At 45.6% G+C, this 21,949-nt stretch overlaps 1 protein-coding gene across 1 annotated transcript in view; it reads left to right on the plus strand.

Moving 5' to 3' along the window:
- The window catches only part of Rdx (radixin), a 62,465-nt gene extending 46,925 nt beyond the window's left edge, over positions 1-15,540 (plus strand). Inside the window, exons 15-16 of the mRNA XM_029481639.2 lie at positions 5,528-5,620; positions 15,074-15,540. Coding sequence (XP_029337499.1) covers positions 5,528-5,594 — 67 coding nt within the window. The 3' untranslated portion in view covers positions 5,595-5,620; positions 15,074-15,540. The remainder of the gene's footprint in view (positions 1-5,527; positions 5,621-15,073) is intronic.
- Positions 15,541-21,949: the final 6,409 nt, after the last annotated feature.

Raw genomic sequence — 21,949 nt, forward strand, 5'->3', positions numbered from 1 at the left:
TTCTGACTGGGTACATGGAGTGTTGGTCCAGTAATTGATGAGTCAGGCACAGAGATGTGCCTGCCTGGAGGAAGGGCACCTCTGCCTTGTCCACAGAAATGTGTCAGGAAGGCTCCAGGTGGCTTTGAAGGTAGGTGAGTTAATCTACTCAGTACTGCGTAGTTTGTCCAAAGACAATCTTCATGGCAGTCTGGATTTGAACTTTTGTTTGTGCTGAAGTGGGAACTGTATTTGTCCAGATCAGTGTATCTTCTGTATATGTCATGCTGCTCTATATTAAAGTGACAGGATATGCTTGAATGCTCCTGGAGGCCTTATCTTGTCTGCATATACCCGAGTGAGTATCCGCTAGAGGCCAGGCTGAATATTGAACCCTCAGTTCAAATGTAACAGTGGCGATGAACTGAAAATTAACACCATCAATGGGTGACTAGGCTCCTGCTGCTGCTGCCTCAAGATGAGGTGAATATGGCTTCAGTTCAAACTGAGATAGGTGATTGGCCCTTGCACGGGGAGACAGTGCATCATTTCATTGCCTGTTAAAGCGCCCCAACTCAAAAAGAAACATATTCACCCAAGAGGGTCGCCTTAATTTAGGTGAAGAGCTATTGGCAACGAATGGCTGTTGGGAGCAGGAGAATCATTCTCTCCCAAGGACAAGCCCTCTGATAGGTTATTCTGCCAAATGGTTGGCCTAGACACACACATAGAAGCCACACTAAATGTACTCAGCAAATTGTGTGTATGTACATAAATATGTACATGTGTAGCAATAATTAAAGAAGAGGTCATGGATTTGAGAGAGTGGGCAGGACACAGGAGAGGGATGAGAATGATGTAAATACAGTCCTTCTCTTTGAAATTCTTTTTAAAGTTAAGTCTAGAGAATTGGGGAACGAAGAGGAAGATTAAAAACAGGCTCGTGCAGATTCCTACTAGCTGTTGAGTAAAATGTCTCAGGGTTCAGCAGGAAGTGGGGCATGGGGACTACATTCAGGCTGGAGAAAATGCAAGAGGCTGAGATTGAGGTTGAGATTGGAGGGAACAGACCAGGGAGGAAGGAAGCCAGAGGAGTGAAGTCAGGATGGAGGAAGGAAGCCTGGGGTCGGGGTGAGGCACAGCCTGAGGACTGAGGTCAGCAGTGGCTTGAGCAGGACCGTAGTTCCCTGGAGCTGTGCAGTGGAGCTGTGTGTAACAGGAATATTAAATTAACTCTCAGAACTGAGTGTGATTATGAAAGGTCAGTTCTCTGTGCCTTATTTGGATATTTGAAAAGGAAAAAATAAACCCATTTTACAGATGTTTTGTGTCTCCAAGTAAACATAGATCTAATTTACCTTTATGTTTCTGTTAAACTATAGCATTTTTACTTGGGATTGGAATGAAAAACTCCACTATTAAGAGGGAATCACTAGAGATGCCATTTAGATTTGTAGGAGTGGTTATCAAATCAGAGCAAGGATTGACAAACGACCTTTTGTTCGAGACAAGGGCTCACTGTGTAGCCTAGGCTGGTCTTGAACTCCGAGCACTCTGCCTTGCTGGGATCGCAGACGTGAGCTACCACACCTGGCCTGGCAAATGATTTACGTAAAGGCCGGAAACTCCACTCTTGCCTTCAGGAGCTAGTTAATTACTGTCACGTGTGTGGCCAGTAGCAAGCCTGGGTTTTAGCCTGGCTTCATTTATATTTACATTTCATGTATTTTTTCATTGTTAGGGAGGCTTTAGATTTGCAAGCAACAGGGGGGAAAGCTTAGATCACTGTGAGAACCCAAACTGGTGGGAAGGTAGATTAGACAGAGTCACTCTCTCCACAGGCTGGTTCGCTAGAATCCATAGCTACAAAGACGCCTCCCACCTCTTAACCCACTCTTGAGAATTGGAGGTTGGAAGAGCTCCTTAATTTTGAGGCTAATTTTGCATAAAACAAATTTACATAATACATTCTTGGCTAGCCTAGGCTACCGGAGACCCTGCACTTAAAGGCAATGAGACCACAGGTGGTGGTGTGTGGTGTGGATTTCTCAGCTGTCAGGACTGTTGCTAGGGTCTTGGTGGAGGTTTACTTGGTTGTAATAAAGAGCACGCCCTGCCCTTTGAAGACCTTTTGGCATCGACTTAAACCAACCTGCCTTCTGAGGGTCAGTCACCTGCCAGACATCGGCCTTTACTGAGTAATCCTATTCCTCTCCCGAATCTCCCCGCCCTGATCTGATTGTAGCAGACTCTCCACTGGTGAGACTTACCCCTGAGCTTTCTGTTTGGCTTATTAAAGTTTTTATTTCCAGCACCATTTAAGTTGGTCTCTCTTCAGTAATTCTCTTCTTGTTTCCTATTTTCATATCCTGGATTAACTTCCGGGTCCCCTCCCCTCTTCCTCCCTCCCTCCCCACCTCCCCCTTCCTTCCTCCCTCCTTCCCTCTTGACGTATGTTCATGTCTTGAGTAACTTGAAGACAGCAATAGTCATTCTTTTGAATTCTTTGTATGGTAGTTCTTCTGGGTCATTTTTGTTAGGTGTCATTATTATGGGACCAGAGACTTGGTTGGGAGGCACAGCATCTTGTATTTTCTTATCTTTGCTTCTACACTGCACACCTGGGCCAGTCTGCCGCCTGTTTTCCTCCGCTGTTTCTTTCAGGGGAGGTGATTTTCAATGTCCTGGAGAGGACTAAGTCAGAGTAGGGTTGAAAGCTCCCCTCCCCTCTGTGGCTAGTGCAGGGTGTCCTGGAGTGACCTGGGCAGCCTCTAAGGAGGGAGGGAGGGGCCTCTTCTTATGCAGGAGCCCTGCATGCTGGGCTCCAGGAGCAAAATCCCTGGGAGCTGCAGGTGGGCTTGGGGGAGGAGGCCATGGCTGGCAGTGTGGATGGACCCAGGCAGGGGTGCCAGGTCCCTTGCTTGCCACAGGAGGCTCGTGGTTGCCATTGCTGTTTCCTCTTCAGATCTCACTATGATGCTCTAGTAATCAATATGGCGTCATTGGTCAGTACCATCCTGCTTTAACAGGTCTGCATCCCTGACTTCTCAAGTTTCTTCTCTTCATTCGGATGAGAAATCCCCGGTGGATCCAGCTCCTTGTGTAGATCTTGGAATTATTTTTGTTGTTGTTGTTTGAATGGTTAAAAAGGTTTTGAGGGGAAATGTTTGAATAGATTAGTCTGGGAAGAAATTGGATCAGTCCAGTTTTAAAGACTCCTAGAAACAATGACATCATCTCAACGTATTGGCGTCTCTCCTCATGTGGTTAGGTAAAGTTGCTTAAGTTGTTACAATGACATATGTCTTTGTTGTTAGGTTTACTATTGTCTTATCTCACAGTCTGTTCAAGGCTGTGACTGATAGTATTGTGGCTATAGGGGGAGGAATGAAACCAGTTTGTGTCCGCTGGCCTTGAGAGCAGTCCCTGCATTCCTGTTGTTTTAAAAAATAATTTGCAAATTCTTTGGGGCATCCTAAATTTTCTGCAATAATGACAGTTTTCAGTCTTTCTTCCCAACACTCATCATTTCCATTCTATGGCTGATTGGATGGGTTTTCCAATTCAGTGCTGACTGCTGTCGGTTTCTATTTCCCTTGAGATCAAGGTTTCTAACATTATAACACGCTGTGTTCCAGGGTTGGGGACATGATCTTTACCAGATTAATGAAAATTCCTTTTATAGGCTTATTCATGTTTTTGCTAAGAGGTTTGTCTACAAAAGAGGATTTCAAACCCATCTCATTGTAATTCGTGTGTCTATTGAGATCATTGTCCCAAGAATTTTTGGTTAATCTAAACTAGATGAACATATATCCAATGTGAATGCAAATTTATGTGTTTGAAATAACTCACTATAACATATGTCCTAGCTCTGGCCAGTGCTCCACAAGTCCCGAGCCACCTGCACTGTGACTCTCCTGCCAGTCTGGTCAGTATGTCCCTCCCTCTTCTCCCCCTCAGAGGAGCGGGTCTTCAATGGAGTGCGATATAATAGCGCCACCTGCTGGTCAGCTTGGGAATTTCTGCCTTCTTGCTCCGGGCTTCCTTTGTTAGCTCTGTCTTCTCCAAGTCTCACCCCCCCTTTCTCTTCTCTCCCCTCCCTCCTTTGTCTAAACGTTAACATGCGCATTAAATCATTCCTTAATTCCTTTGCTTTCCTTCTCCTTTTGCTCCTTCACCTATCTAAGCCTCCTTCAACACTGGTTAATGATGGAGACCGTAGGACTGCCAACCAAAGGAAAAAGTACAACGAACCACATATTTGAAGGGGCATTCGGTACCACAGAGAGTGCCAGCTCTGCTCAGCTAACAGCTGACATCTTCCAAGTGCTTGAAATCCCTTTAAGATGTCCTCACGTTTCTATTGCTAATCATTTTCTAATTAATTCTGCTCAGTTTAACAAGCTCAAGTACTAAAGAAAATTATTAAGCTGTTAGTAACTCTCATTATCTCTATCCTTTTATTACCAGATTTGACAAATTTGGAGTTTCTTCTATATTTTACTGTAAGGGCTCCGTTTTCATTATGGGTTCGATGACTTGGCTGCAGAACTTCCATCCACTGTAGTTTATAGCGCGATAGCCCCCACAGGTGCCTTTTTGTACACAACCCACTTAGGAGACAGAGACTTCTCTTTCTAATTGCTTAGCTCATCAGTGCAGAAAATGCCACAGAGCACTAGCTGGGGAGCTGGCTGGGGAGTAGGCGTAGCCAGCGCAGTAGTTTCTTGGTTGGGTTATCCCTCGCCTTGTTTTTGGTCTGTATCTGAGAATAAGGAATTCGCTTCAGCCAGCACTGGACTCCGTTGCCAGTGCCAGTGCAGCTGTGAGGACATCTTGTTGCTTCTCTTCACACGCCAGCCTACTATGAAACAGTGATAGTACACTGAGAAGTCTTGCTCATTCAGAGACAGCCAACTCGTGTTTCTAAGTAGGCACCACAAAAATCTTTTAGGTCCGTTAGACTTGGATGTTCCCTCAAGGCCATGAACAGTTCCTAGATCATGGGACATATTGTAAAATAATATAGAAAATCTGGGCTGGGGATGTAGCTCACTTGTTAAGAGTGTTTGGCTAGCTTGCAGGAAGTCCTGGGTTCCATCGCCAGCATCATGTGGAACCAGATGGTGGCACACATCCATAGATCTAGCACCTATGAGGTGGATCTTGAAGAACAGAAGTTCAAGGTGACCCTTAGCTACACAGTAAGGCAAGGATGACCCTGTTGAAAGTTCTGATGTGTATGGCTTTAGAGCCGTGATGGTTGTAAAGCCAATCAGCCTGTGCATAGTTGCTGCGGTTCTTAGAGAACCCTCTAGCACCTGCCTCAGCTGTTCTTACTTCCACATTCGACTAGGAGAGTTTCAAAGGTGAACTTTAAGAAGAGATAGAAAGGATATCAGGTTAGCAGCTGAGTCCCGCCAAGCCCCACCCCCAAATCCCCTAGCTTTGAAACCGCTGAGCATGCTGCCCCCGCCCCACCTCACTTACCCCATGTGCCCCTCTGCACTCCAATTTCCTAACCTCTTGATGTCTCTTTCAAAAGGTGGGGACCCAAACTGTATGCACTGTTCCAGATGCGTTCTTGCCAAAGCAGCATAAAGCAGATGTAACGGGATGGCACCTCCCTCCTCATGAGGTAAGTATAGTTGGCAGCTGCTGCTGGCGTGATCGCATGCTCCCAGGAGACATGCACAGATCCTGGGGGTGGGGTGGGGGAGCCCTAGAACCGATGTCTGCTCACCTGCTGACCAGAGCCTTTAGTTGCTGTCAAGCTGAAGGAGCTGAGCCAGCCCATGCTATAGCGTCCCATCCTGCGTCATCTTGACCTTCTTGTTTTGTTTTTTTTTTTGGTTTTTTCGAGACAGGGTTTTTCTGTGTAGCCCTGGCTGTCCTGGCACTCACTTTGTAGACCAGGCTGGCCTCGAACTCAGAAATCCGCCTGCCTCTGCCTCCCGAGTGCTGGGATTAAAGGCGTGCGCCACCACCCCCGGCCATCTTGACCTTCTTGATAGTCCCCATCCGCCAGGCTCTTCACCAGTCAAGGACACCATCCTCCGATAAATCACTCCGCTGTCAGCTCGAGTTTATGAAAGTGAGATTTTTATCCGTGACTATGGTCAAGTGATTATTGTAAATGCTATTTTAGCTAGGACGGTCTCTTGTATTTTGGAAGACTCTGGATTCGTGAGAAAGGGGTATTAAGAGGGCTCCCTCACACATGACACTTCCAATTTCCCGGGGTATGAAAGTCATCCAGGATCCGGCCGGATCAGCTCCAGGGTAGCGGGAGCACAGGGTTGCCTGACACCCGCCAGCTACCCACGACCCCCGCCGCAGGATTTTGGGACTGCTGGTGAGTGGAACACAGCTTCTGCTCCAATCCAATTGCGCGGGACCTGAGACTGCATTAGTTAGGGAAGCAGAAACCGGCCTGAGTAGGGCCACAGGCCTCATCCGGCCGGATCAGCGCCGGGGTAGCGGAAGCGCAGGGTTGCCTGACACCCGCCAGCTACCCACAACCCCCGCCGCAGGATTTCGGGACTGCTGGTGAGTGGAACACAGCTTCTGCTCCAATCCAATTGCGCGGGACCTGAGACTGCATTAGTTAGGGAAGCAGAAACCGGCCTGAGTAGGGCCACAGGCCTCATCCGGCCAGATCAGCTCCAGGGTAGCGGGAGCGCAGGGTTGCCTGACACCCGCCAGCTACCCACGACCCCCGCCGCAGGATTTTGGGACTGCTGGTGAGTGGAACACAGCTTCTGCTCCAATCCAATTGCGCAGGACCTGAGACTGCATTAGTTAGGGAAGCAGAAACCGGCCTGAGTAGGGCCACAGGCCTCATCCGGCCGGATCAGTGCCGGGGTAGCGGGAGCACAGGGTTGCCTGACACCCGCCAGCTACCCACGACCCCCGCCGCAGGATTTTGGGACTTTTGGTGAGTGGAACACAGCTTCTGTTCCAGTCCAATCACGTGGGACCTGAGACTGTTCTGGTTGGGGAGAGAGAAATCCGGCCTACATAGGGCCACAACCCTCTTCCGGTCAGAAAAGAACCGGGGCAGCTGGGGCGCAGGGTCGGCTGACACTCACCAGCTACCCACAACACCCACCACAGGATCTTAAGACTTCTGGAGAGTGGAACACAGCTTCTGCTCCAATCCAATTGCACGCGGGACCAGAGACTGCATTAGTTAGGGAAGCAGAAAAACGGCCTGTGTACAACCACAGGCCTCTTCCGGCTGGACCAGCACCAGGGTAACGTCAGCTACCCACGACCCCCGCCGCAGGATTTAGAGACTGCTGGTGAGTGGAACACAGCTTCTGCTCCAATCTTTAAACAGTGACAACGATAACAACTAACCCCAGAGATTACCAGATGGCGAAAGGTAAACGTAATAATCTTACTAACAGAAAACAAGACCACTCACCATCATCAGAACCCAGCACCCCCACTTCGCCCAGTCCAGGGCAACCCAACACACCGGAAAAGCTAGACACGGATTTAAAAGCATATCTCCTGATGATGATAGAGAACTTCAAGAAGGACTTTAATAACACACTTAAGGAAATGCAGGAGAACACTGCTAAACAGGCAGAAGACAATGAAGAGAAAGCACAAAAATCCCTTAAAGAATTGCAGGAGAACACTGCTAAAGAGTTACAAATCCTTAAAGAAAAACACGATAACATAATCAAACAGGTAGAAGTCCTTACAGAAAAACAGGAAAACACATCCAAACAGATGATGGAAATGAACAAAACCATACTAGACCTAAAAAGGGAAGTAGACACAATAAAGAAAACCCAAAATGAGGCAACACTGGAGATAGAAACCCTAGGAAAGAAATCTGGAACCATAGATACGAGCATCAGCAACAGAATACAAGAGATGGAAGAGAGAATCTCAGGTGCAGAAGATTCCATAGAGAACATCGGCACAACAATCAAGGAAAATGTAAAATGCAAAAAGATCCTAACTCAAAACATCCAAGAAATACAGGACGCAATGAGAAGACCAAACCTACGGATAATAGGAGTGGATGAGAATGAAGATTTTCAACTCAAAGGACCAGCAAACATCTTCAACAAAATTATAGAAGAAAACTTCCCAAATCTAAAGAAAGAGATGCCCATGAACATACAAGAAGCCTACAGAACTCCAAATAGACTGGACCAGAAAAGAAACACCTCCCGACACATAATAATCAGAGCAACAAATGCTCTAAATAAAGATAGAATACTAAAAGCAGTAAGAGAAAAAGGCCAAGTAACATATAAAGGCAAGCCTATCAGAATTACACCAGATTTTTCACCAGAGACTATGAAAGCCAGAAGATCCTGGACGGATGTTATACAGACACTAAAAGAACACAAATTCCAGCCCAGGCTACTATACCCAGCCAAACTCTCAATTAACATAGATGGAGAAACCAAAGTATTCCACGACAAAACCAAATTCACACATTATCTCTCCATGAATCCAGCCCTTCAAAGGATAATAACAGAAAAAAACCAATACAAGGACAGGAACCACGCCCTAGAAACAACAAGAAGGTAATCCCTCAACAAACCTAAATGAAGACAGCCACAAGAACAAAATGCCAACTTTAACAACAAAAATAACAGGAAACAACAATTACTTTTCCTTAATATCTCTTAATATCAATGGACTCAACTCCCCGATAAAAAGACATAGACTAACAAACTGGCTACACAAACAAGACCCAACATTTTGCTGCTTACAGGAAACTCATCTCAGAGAAAAGGATAGACACTACCTCAGAATGAAAGGCTGGAAAACAATTTTCCAAGCAAATGGCATGAAGAAACAAGCTGGAGTAGCCATTCTAATATCTGATAAGATTGACTTCCAACCCAAAGTCATCAAAAAAGACAGGGAGGGACACTTCATACTCATCAAAGGTAAAATCCTCCAAGAGGAACTATCAATCCTGAATATCTATGCTCCAAATACAAAGGCAGCCACATTCATTAAAGAAACTTTAGTAAAGCTCAAAGCACACATTGCACCTCATACAATAATAGTGGGAGACTTCAACACACCACTTTCACCAATGGACAGATCATGGAAACAGAAACTAAACAGGGACACAGTGAAACTAACAGAAATTATGAATCAAATGGATCTGGCAGATATCTACAGAACATTCTATCCTAAAACAAAAGGATATACCTTTTTCTCAGCACCTCATGGTACCTTCTCCAAAATTGACCACATAATTGGTCACAAAGCAGGCCTCAACAGATATAAAAATATTGAAATTGTCCCATGCATCCTATCAGATCACCATGGACTAAGGCTGATCTTCAATAACAAAATAAATAATAGAAAGCCAACCTTCACGTGGAAACTGAACAACACTCTTCTCAATGATACCTTGGTCAAGGAAGGAATAAAGAAAGAAATTAAGGACTTTTTAGAGTTCAATGAAAATGAAGCCACAACATACCCAAACTTATGGGACGCAATGAAAGCATTTCTAAGAGGAAAACTCATAGCTATGAGTGCCTCCAAAAGGAAACTAGAGAGAGCACACATTAGCAGCTTGACAACACACCTAAAAGCACTAGAACAAAAGGAAGCAAATTCACCCAAGAGGAGTAGACGGCAGGAAATAATCAAACTCAGGGGTGAAATCAACCAAGTGGAAACAAGAAAAACTATTCAAAGAATCAACCAATCAAGGAGCTGGTTCTTTGAGAAAATCAACAAGATAGATAAACCCTTAGCCAGACTCACTAGAGGGCACAGGGAAAGCATCCTAATTAACAAAATCAGAAATGAAAAAGGAGACATAACAACAGATCCTGAAGACATCCAAAACACCATCAGATCCTTCTACCAAAGGCTATATTCAACAAAACTGGAGAACCTGGATGAAATGGAGAAGTTCCTAGACAGATACCAGGTACCAAAGTTGAATCAAGATCAGGTTAATGATCTAAACAGCCCTATATCCCCCAAAGAAATAGAAGTAGTCATTAATAGTCTCCCAACTAAAAAAAGCCCAGGACCAGATGGGTTTAGTGCAGAGTTCTATCAGACCTTCAAAGAAGATCTAATCCCAGTTCTTCACAAACTATTCCACAAAATAGAAACAGAAGGTACTCTACCCAACTCATTCTACGAAGCCACAATTACTCTGATACCTAAACCACAAAAAGACCCAACAAAGATAGAAAACTTCAGACCAATATCCCTTATGAATATTGATGCAAAAATCCTCAATAAAGTTCTTGCTAACCGAATCCAAGAACACATCAAAACAATCATCCATCCTGACCAAGTAGGTTTCATCCCAGGGATGCAGGGATGGTTCAATATACGGAAATCCATCAACGTAATCCAGTATATAAACAAACTCAAAGACAAAAACCACATGGTCATCTCCTTAGATGCGGAAAAAGCATTTGACAAGATCCAACACCCATTCATGATAAAAGTCTTGGAAAGATCAGGAATTCAAGGCCCATACCTAAACATGATAAAAGCAATCTACAGCAAACCAGTAGCCAACATCAAAGTAAATGGTGAGAAGCTTGAAGCAATCCCTCTAAAATCAGGGACTAGACAAGGCTGTCCACTTTCTCCATACCTATTCAACATTGTACTTGAAGTCCTAGCCAGAGCAATTCGACAACAAAAGGAGATCAAAGGGATACAAATTGGAAAAGATGAAGTCAAAATATCACTTTTTGCAGATGATATGATAGTATATATAAGTGACCCTAAAAATTCCACCAGAGAACTCCTAAGCCTGATAAACAGCTTCGGTGAAGTAGCTGGATATAAAATTAACTCAAACAAATCAATGGCCTTTCTCTACACAAAGAATAAACAGGCTGAGAAAGAAATTAGGGAAACAACACCCTTCTCAATAGTCACAAATAATATAAAATATCTTGGCGTGACTCTAACTAAGGAAGTGAAAGATCTGTATAATAAAAACTTCAAGTCTCTGAAGAAAGAAATTATAGAAGATCTCAGAAGATGGAAAGATCTCCCATGCTCATGGATTGGCAGGATCAACATTGTAAAAATGGCTATCTTGCCAAAAGCAATCTACAGATTCAATGCAATCCCCATCAAAATTCCAAATCAATTCTTCAACGAATTAGAAAGTGCAATCTGCAAATTCATCTGGAATAACAAAAAACCTAGGATAGCAAAAACTCTTCTCAAGGATAAAAGAACCTCTGGTGGAATCACCATGCCGGACCTAAAGCTCTATTACAGAGCAATTGTGATAAAAACTGCATGGTACTGGTATAGTGACAGACAAATAGACCAATGGAATAGAATTGAAGACCCAGAAATGAACCCACACACCTTTGGTCACTTGATCTTCGACAAGGGAGCTAAAAACATCCAGTGGAAGAAAGACAGCATTTTCAACAAATGGTGCTGGCACAACTGGTTGTTAACATGTAGAAGAATGCGAATCGATCCATTCCTATCTCCTTGTACTAAGGTCAAGTCTAAGTGGATCAAGGAACTTCACATAAAACCAGAGACACTGAAACTTATAGAGGAGAAAGTGGGGAAAAGCCTTGAAGATATGGGCACAGGGGAAAAATTCCTGAATAGAACAGTAATGGCTTGTGCTGTAAGATCGAGAATTGACAAGTGGGACCTCATGAAACTACAAAGCTTCTGCAAGGCTAAAGACACCATCAATAAGACAAAAAAACCACCAACAGATTGGGAAAGGATCTTCACCTATCCTAAATCAGATAAGGGACTAATATCCAATATATATAAAGAACTCAAGAAGGTGGACTCCAGAAAGTCAAATAACCCCATTAAAAAATGGGGCTCAGAACTGAACAAAGAATTCTCACCTGAGGAATACCGAATGGCAGAGAAGCACCTGAAAAAATGTTCAACATCCTTAATCGTCAGGGAAATGCAAATCAAAACAACCCTGAGATTCCACCTCACACCAGTCAGAATGGCTAAGATCAAAAATTCAGGTGACAGCAGATGCTGGCGAGGATGTGGAGAAAGAGGAACACTCCTCCATTGTTGGTGGGATTGCAAGCTTGTACAACCACTCTGGAAATCAGTTTGGCGGTTCCTCAGAAAACTGGACATAGTACTACCGGAGGATCCAGCAATACCTCTCCTGGGCATATATCCAGAAGATGTCCCAACCGGTAAAAAGGACACATGCTCCACTATGTTCATAGCAGCCCTATTTATAATAGCCAGAAGCTGGAAAGAACCCAGATGTCCCTCAACAGAGGAATGGATACAGAAATTATGGTACATTTACACAATGGAGTACTACTCAGCTATTAAAAAGAATGAATTTATGAAATTCCTAGCCAAATGGATGGACCTGGAGGGCATCATCTTGAGTGAAGTAACACAATCACAAAAGAACTCACACAATATGTATTCATTGATAAGTGGATATTAGCCCAAAACTTAGGATACCCAAGATATAAGATACAATTTGATAAACGCATGAAACTCAAGAAGAATGAAGACCAAAGTGTGGACACTGTGCACCTTCTTAGAATTGGGAACAAAACACCCAGGGAAGGAGTTACAGAGACAAAGTTTGTAGCTGGGATGAAAGGATGGACCATTTAGAGACTGCTGTATCCAGGGATCCATCCCATAATCAGCTTCTAAACGCTGACACCATTGCATACACTAGCAAGATTCTGCTGAAAGGACCCAAATATAGCTGTCTCTTGTGAGAAGATGCCGGGGCCTAGCAAACACAGGAGTGGATGTTCACAGTCAGCTATTGGATGTATCACAGGGCTCCCAATGGACAAGCTAGAGAAAGTACCTAAGGAGCTAAAGGGATCTGCAACCCTATTGTTGGAACAACATGATGTACTAACCAGAACCCTGGAGCTCTTGTCTCTAGCTGCATATGTATCGAAAGATGGCCTAGTCGGCCATCAATGGAAAGAGAGGCCCATTGGACTTGCAAACTTTATATGCCCCAATATAGGGGAATGCCAGGGCCAAAAGAATGGGAATGGGTGGGTAGGGAAGTGGGGGGCGCTATGGGGGACTTTTGGGATAGTATTGGTAATGTAATTGAGGAAAATATGTAATAAAAATATAAAATAAAAAAAAAAAAAAAAAAAAAAAAAAAAAAAAAAGAAAGTCATCCAGCCTTGTTGTACATGCGTGCTGAGTGAGAAGGTCAAAGAACTGGTTCATGAGCTTTATTAATAAAGTTATTGTGTGCCTCCCTCAGTCTGGCTGTATTTAAAAACCATTTTAACGTGCTCACCATGATGACAGATGGTTAGAAAATTCCTTAGTTCTAAATGAAACCGCAGCACTTCAGTTCCTCTTAGAGACTGTGAAGGGTGTGGGTTGAGGTCTCCCAAATGTTCTGGGAGAGTTTTCCAAACATTTCCCCACCTGGTTATACATGGACATATGTGCAGTGATGCTTGAAGATGTGGCGTAGGCTCCGTCATGGCAGCATGTCCTTTACAGTCCTTTCATGCGAAGGAACAGGTATTACCTGCACTTACGAGGGGGGGGGGGAGTTTATAAATGACTTCTTTAGCCTCGAGTTTTAGATTCTATGAAGTGAGGTGCAAGTCACACTAGACTCCCAGACACTTCCTTTTTTTTAATTAATTAATTTATTTTTTATTAGATATTTTCTTTATATACATTTCAAATGCTATCCCAAAAGTTCCCTATACCCTCCCTCCGCCCTGCTCCCCTACCCACCCACTCCTGCTTCTTGGCCCTGGCATTCCCCTGTACTGGGGCATATAAAGTTTGCAATACCAAGGGGCCTCTCTTCCCTGTGATGGCCATCCCAGACACTTCTTGACGCCACCGAAACTGTCATAGTTGGAAAGTTAACTTGAAGGCTGCAGGACCCCCATCTGCCTCTGCTTTCACTCATTCAGAAATGGGTGTGACCCTTCATAGAATTCGGCTGTTCTTATTCCTGCTATTTGAACAAAAATCTCTGCTGGAAACACATCCTTAACATTTACGGATTGCTACAGACACCATTCTCTGCAACTTTTTTTCCAGTACAGAAATTCATTTACCCTATTATGTTTGATTGGTAAAAACCCCAGATTAGAATAGGCTGGCTGCCCTGCTACTGTCTCAGTGACTTTCACCTGCTGAGAATGTGCCCTTCAAGGTGATGCCTTTGAGGGAGGCTGTCACCAAGCTATTGTTGTCAAAAGAAGAGAAAAGGTGCCTGTGTGACTCACCAGAGCCACCAGGCTCAAGTGACAGGTTTTGAATTATCCAGAGATGAATTCATGAAGGGACCGAGGGAGCTGGCAATTGCTGCCTTTCAGGCTGAAATGTCATATAGTTGTCAGCCTTGGAAGGGCTGCGGCCTCCGCAGTCTGTTGTTAGTGGAACAGGACTCAGTTGTCCCTTTAGCCTCGGCTCTTCCATCTTTAGGGCTTCCCTCCAAAACTGTCATCCAGCCTGCCTGTGGGATTCTGTTGGCAAGAATTCACCATCCATAGCCACAAAACAGAAACTAGCTGGCTGCTTTGCTGAGTGGTGGAGCCCCCTACAGTCTCAGGACCAGATTATAGCCAAGTGACTGATGGGGCTGCTGGCTCAGTGTGTCTGTGTGGATCACAGCTTCTCGTTCTCAACATTCAGGCCTTAGGTTCTCTGCACAAGGTCTCTCTGGGTGGGGTCCTTGAAGTAGGAAGTGACCTGAGGTGTGTGACACAGAGCTAGTGTCAGCAGATGTGCCCACTCCTCGGGTTCTCCTCCCTACCCTCTCCTTCATAGCAGAAATGCCTGTGACTGTGACTTCGCTTCCATCACGTGATTCTGGGGTCAGAATGTTCCCAAATCTGTGGTTGATTTCTTTTGAGGCCCTGAACAGTTCCAGCCCAGCTGAAGCCCAGCTGAGTCAGAGAGCAGCCTGTGCCCCCTGGCCTCTTCTCAGCAGCGTTCCACCCCCTGCACAGCCCCTGAACATTCCCAGAGTGCTAAACAAGAACTCTCAAGGCCATGCCCTTGGCAACCCGTCCTGGTACTATTTAAGTTGAAGTTTCTTCTTTCTCCCTGACTCTCCTGTCCTCTTTCTGTACAGGTCCCAGGTGGCTGACCCACAGTGGCTTTAGACTAAGGATGTACTGAGACAGCCCTGAGTCTTGAACACACACACACACTCCCACACTCTGGTATCTTCATCGACCAGGGCGCTTGCTGATGCTCCTCCCCTCGCCTGTTTGCTATGGGTTTTGCTCTTCCTGTTCCTGTCTTCCTGTACTTCTTCACTGCCTTTCCTAAAGTCAGACCTCAGAAGATGGACCGGGACTTGGGATGTCTGCAGCCCTGTAGTCCTGAGTCAACATCTGCTAAGTTTGGCTTTGAGATACCACTTTCTCAAACATGCTGGCAGGCGTAAGCCTCTGGAAATCCCCCAGGCTGCCCCTCCCCTCAACACCTTTTTTCTGCATGATTAATTAGCTCATAAGATGGACTATATGGGGAGAATTTTCAAGACTTTACAACTTTTTAAAAAAAAAAATGTATGTGACTTAGAGAACAAACTTGGTGGCGTGAACCCCCTTCCATGTGTATTCCTGTGGAATCTGCAGAAATCGATGTGACATACGGCTCCCCTCTGGGCTGTTTGTATAATTGTATATACATATAGCAATAAATATATTCTAATGTCATCTGGAGCCTGGGTTTGCAGTTCTCTCTGCACCTCGTGGCAGGCAGTGGCTATAACACTCGCTAACAGGTCCTCTCGACCACTAGGACCTCCCTGCTTCGTCTCAGTTTCTTGCCTTCTCCAATTGCACTAAGTGTTATTAAGACGCAGGTCAGGGTTTGGAGAAGGGTGAGGAGGGTTCAGGGCAGAGCTGGGATGTGAGGCGGCATTAGTAATTCATGCAGTGGCACCCGGCCTGGCTGAGGGAGGTTTGAATGTACGAGGACTGAAGCATTGGGTGACAGTCTGCAATGTGACTCAGCAGTCTGACATTAGGGTGGCTGTTCAGGTAGCTGAGTCACATTGCAAACTGTCACCTTAGGAATGTGTTGTGCCTGCAAAGAATGTGTCAGGTACTTGCCAGGCACAGAGGTAAACTTTAAAGAGTTTTCATAAAAATACATACAAGGTATGTCACAATAGATGTTTTTTTCATTGATCAGAGGTTTTCAGGGTATGAGAGCTATCCAGAGGGCACATGATCAGACAGCCCTTTATCAACAGCACTGTTTATCTACTATAGAGGAGTGTATATTCACACTGTCCTCTCTTGCACTTAAAGACCTTTGATATCAGCATTTTTTATAACTTAAAAGATAATCATGTGCTTTGCTGTAGTGGTGGTATCTTATCAAATTTCTCAGTAGGCCTCTCCTTGGCCACACACAGGAATTGGCGTACAACTAGATTGGAACATACTGTGGTGAGGCAGGGTTTGGGAGTACAGGGAAGGCCACTTGTTGTGTATATAAATAAATAAATAAATAAATAAATAAATAAATAAGGACCAGAAGCCTGTGGGACTCATTAGGCTGTGAGCTACTGACCATGCCCATGCTGTATCAACGCCATTCTTGTTTTTGTTTTTGTGTTTTTTTGTTTTTCAAGACAGGGTTTCTCTGTATAGCCCTGGCTGTCCTGGAACGCACTTTGTAGACCAGGCTGGCCTCGAACTCAGAAATCCGCCTGCCTCTGCCTCCTGAGTGCTGGGGTTAAAGGCGTGCGCCACCACGCCCGGCTTTGCAATTTTTTTTTTTTGTTTTTTTTTTGTGGTTTTTTCAACACTATTCTTAATTCCATTTCTTAGCAGACCCTCCAGAGACTCCAGTCTTCTGCTCAAGAGAGAGCCTTCTAGCCACAGTCAATGCTGCTTTTCTGGACAGATCCTTCCTGGCTGGGGCTAGTGATTGACACAGGCAGAAGCCATTAGAAAAGATATGCTGTGGTAGGGTATGGGGTAGTGCTTTGGGAGACTGCCTGGAAGCAGAGGCTGAGGAGGCTTAAGGATTTCCTCAGCAGGTGAGAAGTCTGGAGCTGCAGTGTGTGATCTGCTATAAATTAGTGGGGATCGGGGCTTGAACCTTGAACCAGTTGCTCCAGCCAGGGACCTTACTCTTCTGCTGTAGACTAGGGTGTTTGAAATGAAGGAATGAGCCATATACCTCCATTTCTACACTTAATTTCTGTTTGTAATACGTCTCGGAAAAGGGAAAGAAGTCACCGGCTTTTACTATTGAACAGAAGGTGGCTGGACAGCACAGATAGGCCACGGAGGCAGGAGGAGTAAGAGTGCTGTGTTCAGTGCTCACAAGCCCAGCGCCCTATGCAGAGGCATAACACAGCAGGCCCTCTCTGCCCACGCTGCTTTTATGACTCTTCGCATATCAATGGACAAATGGACTGGAAGTTGATGGCTCAGAACAGCAGAGCCCACAGTGTTGCCATCGGAGAGAGAGAAGACAACACCTTCCAGGTGCCAACATCCTCACATGCTCCCTGAAGGAACACATGGCTAGGGAGGTCTCCCTTCTCCCCAGAGAACCCAGACATAAGATGAGCACTCTGGCCCTGGCTCAAGATGCCTTCTGCTTTCCTTCCCGGGAAGATGCAGGCATTGACTGCAGAGTTTGTGGACAACACTGTTTCTCATGTTTTCTTTTGGGGGAGCTGGCTGTCTGCAGAAAGTCTAGTTTCCCCAACTTGGAGGGTGGGCCTTGCCTTTTTGGAATTCAGTGGTAGACAGGAGGTTGAGCTACCCCACCCAGCTAGATCTGCATACTCCAGCAAGGAACTTCTGCCAGGTGCACTGTGATTCTCACCCCCACCTACGCAATCTCCTGCTTCGTTGCTCTTGTCCTGTGTCTCTCATTTAATGTACATCTGACTCACCTGGAAGGTTTGCTAAGAAACTTGCTGGAATCCTTTCTCGGACTTTGTGGTAGAGCAGACAGACCACAGCCCTGCCTCAAGCATCTCCATTGCTATCACATTCCTGGGTGAGACCAAGGCTCCTTCCCTAGGAACCACACTCGAGACCTAGAAGCACTTGTTTGGAGGGACGAGTTGTATTTATTGTTCTCCTCAGACATTGCAAGAACCAAATGTTCTCCAGGCTGAGTCAGCTGGGTGGCATTTGCTCAACAGGGGCCAGTGAACCTTCCTTGGTCAGCATGAGTAATTCTTACAAATCAATACCCTCTTCTGGCCTTGGCTTTGGCCTTGGGGACAAACAAGTGGTTCTGCATTGCACTCACTTCAGACTGGGCAGAACACAAGGTGAATGGATGCCGCTGTACTTCTACCCTGAAATGGTGATTTAAGGACAGAATCCTATTTTCTCTCAATAAGACCATAGACAGAGAGAGCCCAGTGCACAGATAAACAAGCGCATAGCCAGGCTTTTCAGCGAGGGTAGGAGAAGTGAGTTGTATGATTCAGCTTTTCACTGAATTGTAAGTCAAACATCCACAGATCAGGAGACAGCATGACACTTCCTCACCATGGGAATGCACGTGAGGGATGAGCTGGAGAGGGGACACTGACAGAGGTGCTTCCCAGACCCTGAGCTGTCCCTGAAATGGGTATCGTCCCCATAGAGTTCACCTACTTGAGTTCACACGAGTTACTCTGCATATACTCTTCACTGCCTGACTTCACTCCACCAACACAAGAATTCCTTCAAACGCCTTTCTCCCCTTTGGCTTTTGTGACAACCGTATCAAGTGTTTCTCCAGCCTTTACCACCAAGGCTGCTAGATGCAAAGCCAATGAAGCCTTCGAATGTCCCAGCCCAGCATGGCTTCCTAGCCAAGCCTCTGTAGGAATCCATTTTCTAGTCTTCCTGCAGTCTGGTCTACCCCAGTGGAGATGCCTTCCTTACCACCCTTCCCATTTGTATTACACAAAGGCTCCATACGTTGCCTTCAATAGTCTACCTATAGCCTCAGATATCCTCCTTCTTCTTGGGTGCGCTGAGGGTCATGAGTTTCCATTGAGACTGAACCTGGAGACTATCTGGTGAGGTCCTGTGCTGGCTAGTTTTGTCAACTTGACACAAGATAATCATCTGAGAGGGAGAAGCCTCAACTGAGAAAATCCCCCCATAAGATCTGGCTGTAGTTAAGTCTTTAGGGCATTTTCTTAATTAGTGATTGATGTGGGAGGACCCACCCCATTGTGAGTGCTGTCACTCTAGGGCTCTAAGCTCTGGGTTCTATTAAGTGGGCTGAGCAAGCCATGTGGAGCAAGCCAGTAAGCAGCACCCCTCCATGGCCTCTACATCAGCTCCTGCCTCCTGCCTACTTTGAGTTCCTGCCCTGACTTCCTTCAGTGATGGACCATGTTGTGAAAGTGTAAGCCCAATAAACCTTTTTCCTCCACAACTTGCTCCTGGTGTTTCATCACAGCAATAGAAACTCTAAGAGGGCAGTAGTCTGTCACTTGTATTAGACTATAGGATATGAGTACTTGACGAAGTTTGACTTATGAATCTGATCATCCAAAAATCCTGGCTTCGTGGTCCTGCTGAGGGCTGGGGTGCCCATCGTACCACCAGTGAAGAGACAGAAGGGGTTTTGGCTGAGTGAGGAAGGATGGAGTGCAGGCTCACTTCCTAAGTTTTCTGGTCCTATGGTAACTGAAACAACCCTTCTAAGGATGGTGCCCTGTGCATGAAGTCCTACCCCTTAAAGGTCACATTACCTTCAGATTGTTGGGGACTAAGGTTTTATCACCAGAAACTCACCATAACCGAACCATAGCCTGAGCATCTGACTGTCCTGATATTTATCTCGACTTAGCTCTTGAGGGCCAGGGGCTAGCCTTCCTGCATCCCTGTGGTGGACGTGCCTGTGTTCATACCTCTAGGACCATGGGCACCAGGGGACATATCTTGATCAAGACTGTTAGGAGCCTTGGTTGTTAGGATTGGGTGGGACTGACATGCAGGAACAAAACCAGGAGTGCCACAAATCATTGCCCAGAGTGTAAGGGACTTAAATAGCCTTAAATATCCATTCATGGCTGTTAGCTATTCCTTCCCTTCACCAGTCTGTGGCCTCTGTACATGGGTGTGCCATTGCTTTAGAGAGGTTGAAATGGCAGGGCTGGACAGTAGGCTATGACCTACATGCCTGGCTTCTTCAAAGGGGCCAAGTGACTAACCGTTGGACTAAGGTACAGAGGTGACCAGACAAAGGAGAAGGGATCTGTGATATTTGTAGCAGTCTCCTGTCTCAGAACTACAGAAGACAAGCATCAGTGGGGCTTCTCCCTCCCTCCACAGTCTACTCTCTGGACCAGAGGCTGCCCCAGAGAGGAACCAGCAGTCCCCAAGCATGGACACCCAGGCGCCTTCATCCTGAGACCCACATATTCCATCATCACTGAACTGAAAATCGACGAGGTGGGAAATGACTCCATCTACAGGGGAAGGCATAGCCAAGCTTCAATATCAAAGTCATGTTCACATGGGGGCACTACTCCAAAGCTCATGCTAAAGTCACTGTGTCCTTGCCCCAGACTCTTCCCAGGGGGGTTGTCACAGTTTCTATGTCACCATAGAGACTTGTTCTTGTGAGAGAGATGGAGAATCTTTCAAAGCCAGTTGCTCCTTGTCTTCCTACAGTTCCTGGCAGCTAGCTTATCTTAATATCCCTGACAGCCTTGGTTGGGTTCACTCCCAGAGGCAGTTAAGGATGCTCTCAGCTTTGCAGCTGCCTCTGAACTGGGGGATGACAGGAGGGTGGCAAAGGCCCAGGGCCAGGTACTTTGTTTTGAATAAATTCAACATTACAGTTGCGTTTTGTGACACTTCTCTTTCGTGCACTGATGAGTATTAATGTATAACCATGTATTAACTCCTCCATGTGTGCTAACATTTGTCTTTAGACAAGACTAGACCTGAGAAAAAGCAAGGACTAGGTCTAGTTAGCACTCTACTCCAACTTCTGCTCTTTGGGCTCAAGTAGTCCTGGGAAGGCTAGACGCCTCTCCCTCGACGTGCTTTTGATGTCCTGCTTTTGGATATGTTGGAGTCTCTGGCAACTAAGAGCGCCAATGCTTCACGTGCATGTGCAGCCTGGCCAGAGCATAGTCTGAGACTGCAAGTGCTCAGCTCATATGTAGATAATGAAGTGGGAGAAGGGGCAGATGACCAGCGGACACTGGCCAATGGAAAGTGCCAGTTTTAGGGATAACACTGGAGGAAAAGCAAAGCAAAGGTCTGCAAAGTGGCAGAGGAGGGAAATCCCACTAGAATTTAATCAGAACATCCTGTTATGATGACCACAACAGAAGTAGAGTATTTCCACTGACCAAAAGTCCTGCCATTGGGTCAGGAAGACAAGCTCTGGAGGTCAGCAGGGGTCCCGTTCCCCATCTCAAGGCTCAAGAGCGGGGCCAGGCAGCACTGCACTCATCTGTCCCTGCCATGGAGTTCTCCTCCTTCTCGTGTACTACAGACAGGAAAAAGGTGTCAGTGCCACTTTACAAGGGGCTTTGGGAAAGACTCAGCTCATCTGCTTGATCCGGCAAACTGTGTGTGTGGTGTCTCTCATCATACTAATGTGTGCAAGATACACTCAAGCACGAGTTTCACATGTTGACCACTGCCTGCAGTCTCTCCCAATCTCTGAAAGAAATGACACATTGTCTATAGTCATCTAGGGTTTTGAGCCTCAACTAGCAACAAAATAAAACTTATCTATTATTGTTTGGTCTGCTGTTTTTTTCTTTTTTAATACTTACTCATATTGACCATGTTGCCTTTAGACTCCTGTTTAACTTACAAGACAAGAGACTTTGAAGGATGCACTTGGAGCCTGTTTAGAGTTCACAGTTCCCCAAGTTGGTATACCATCCCAGTCTATACTGCCCCATGAAGAGAAGCCTGCTCAGTACCTTTTAATGCCCTGCTGGCCTTCATCAGAACAAGCACACCTACAGTTTCCAGACTTTCTATAAACT

The sequence above is a fragment of the Mus caroli genome, unplaced genomic scaffold (genome assembly GCF_978045245.1).
Source record: "Mus caroli unplaced genomic scaffold, Mus_caroli_1 scaffold_11, whole genome shotgun sequence".
Taxonomy (NCBI): domain Eukaryota; kingdom Metazoa; phylum Chordata; class Mammalia; order Rodentia; family Muridae; genus Mus; species Mus caroli.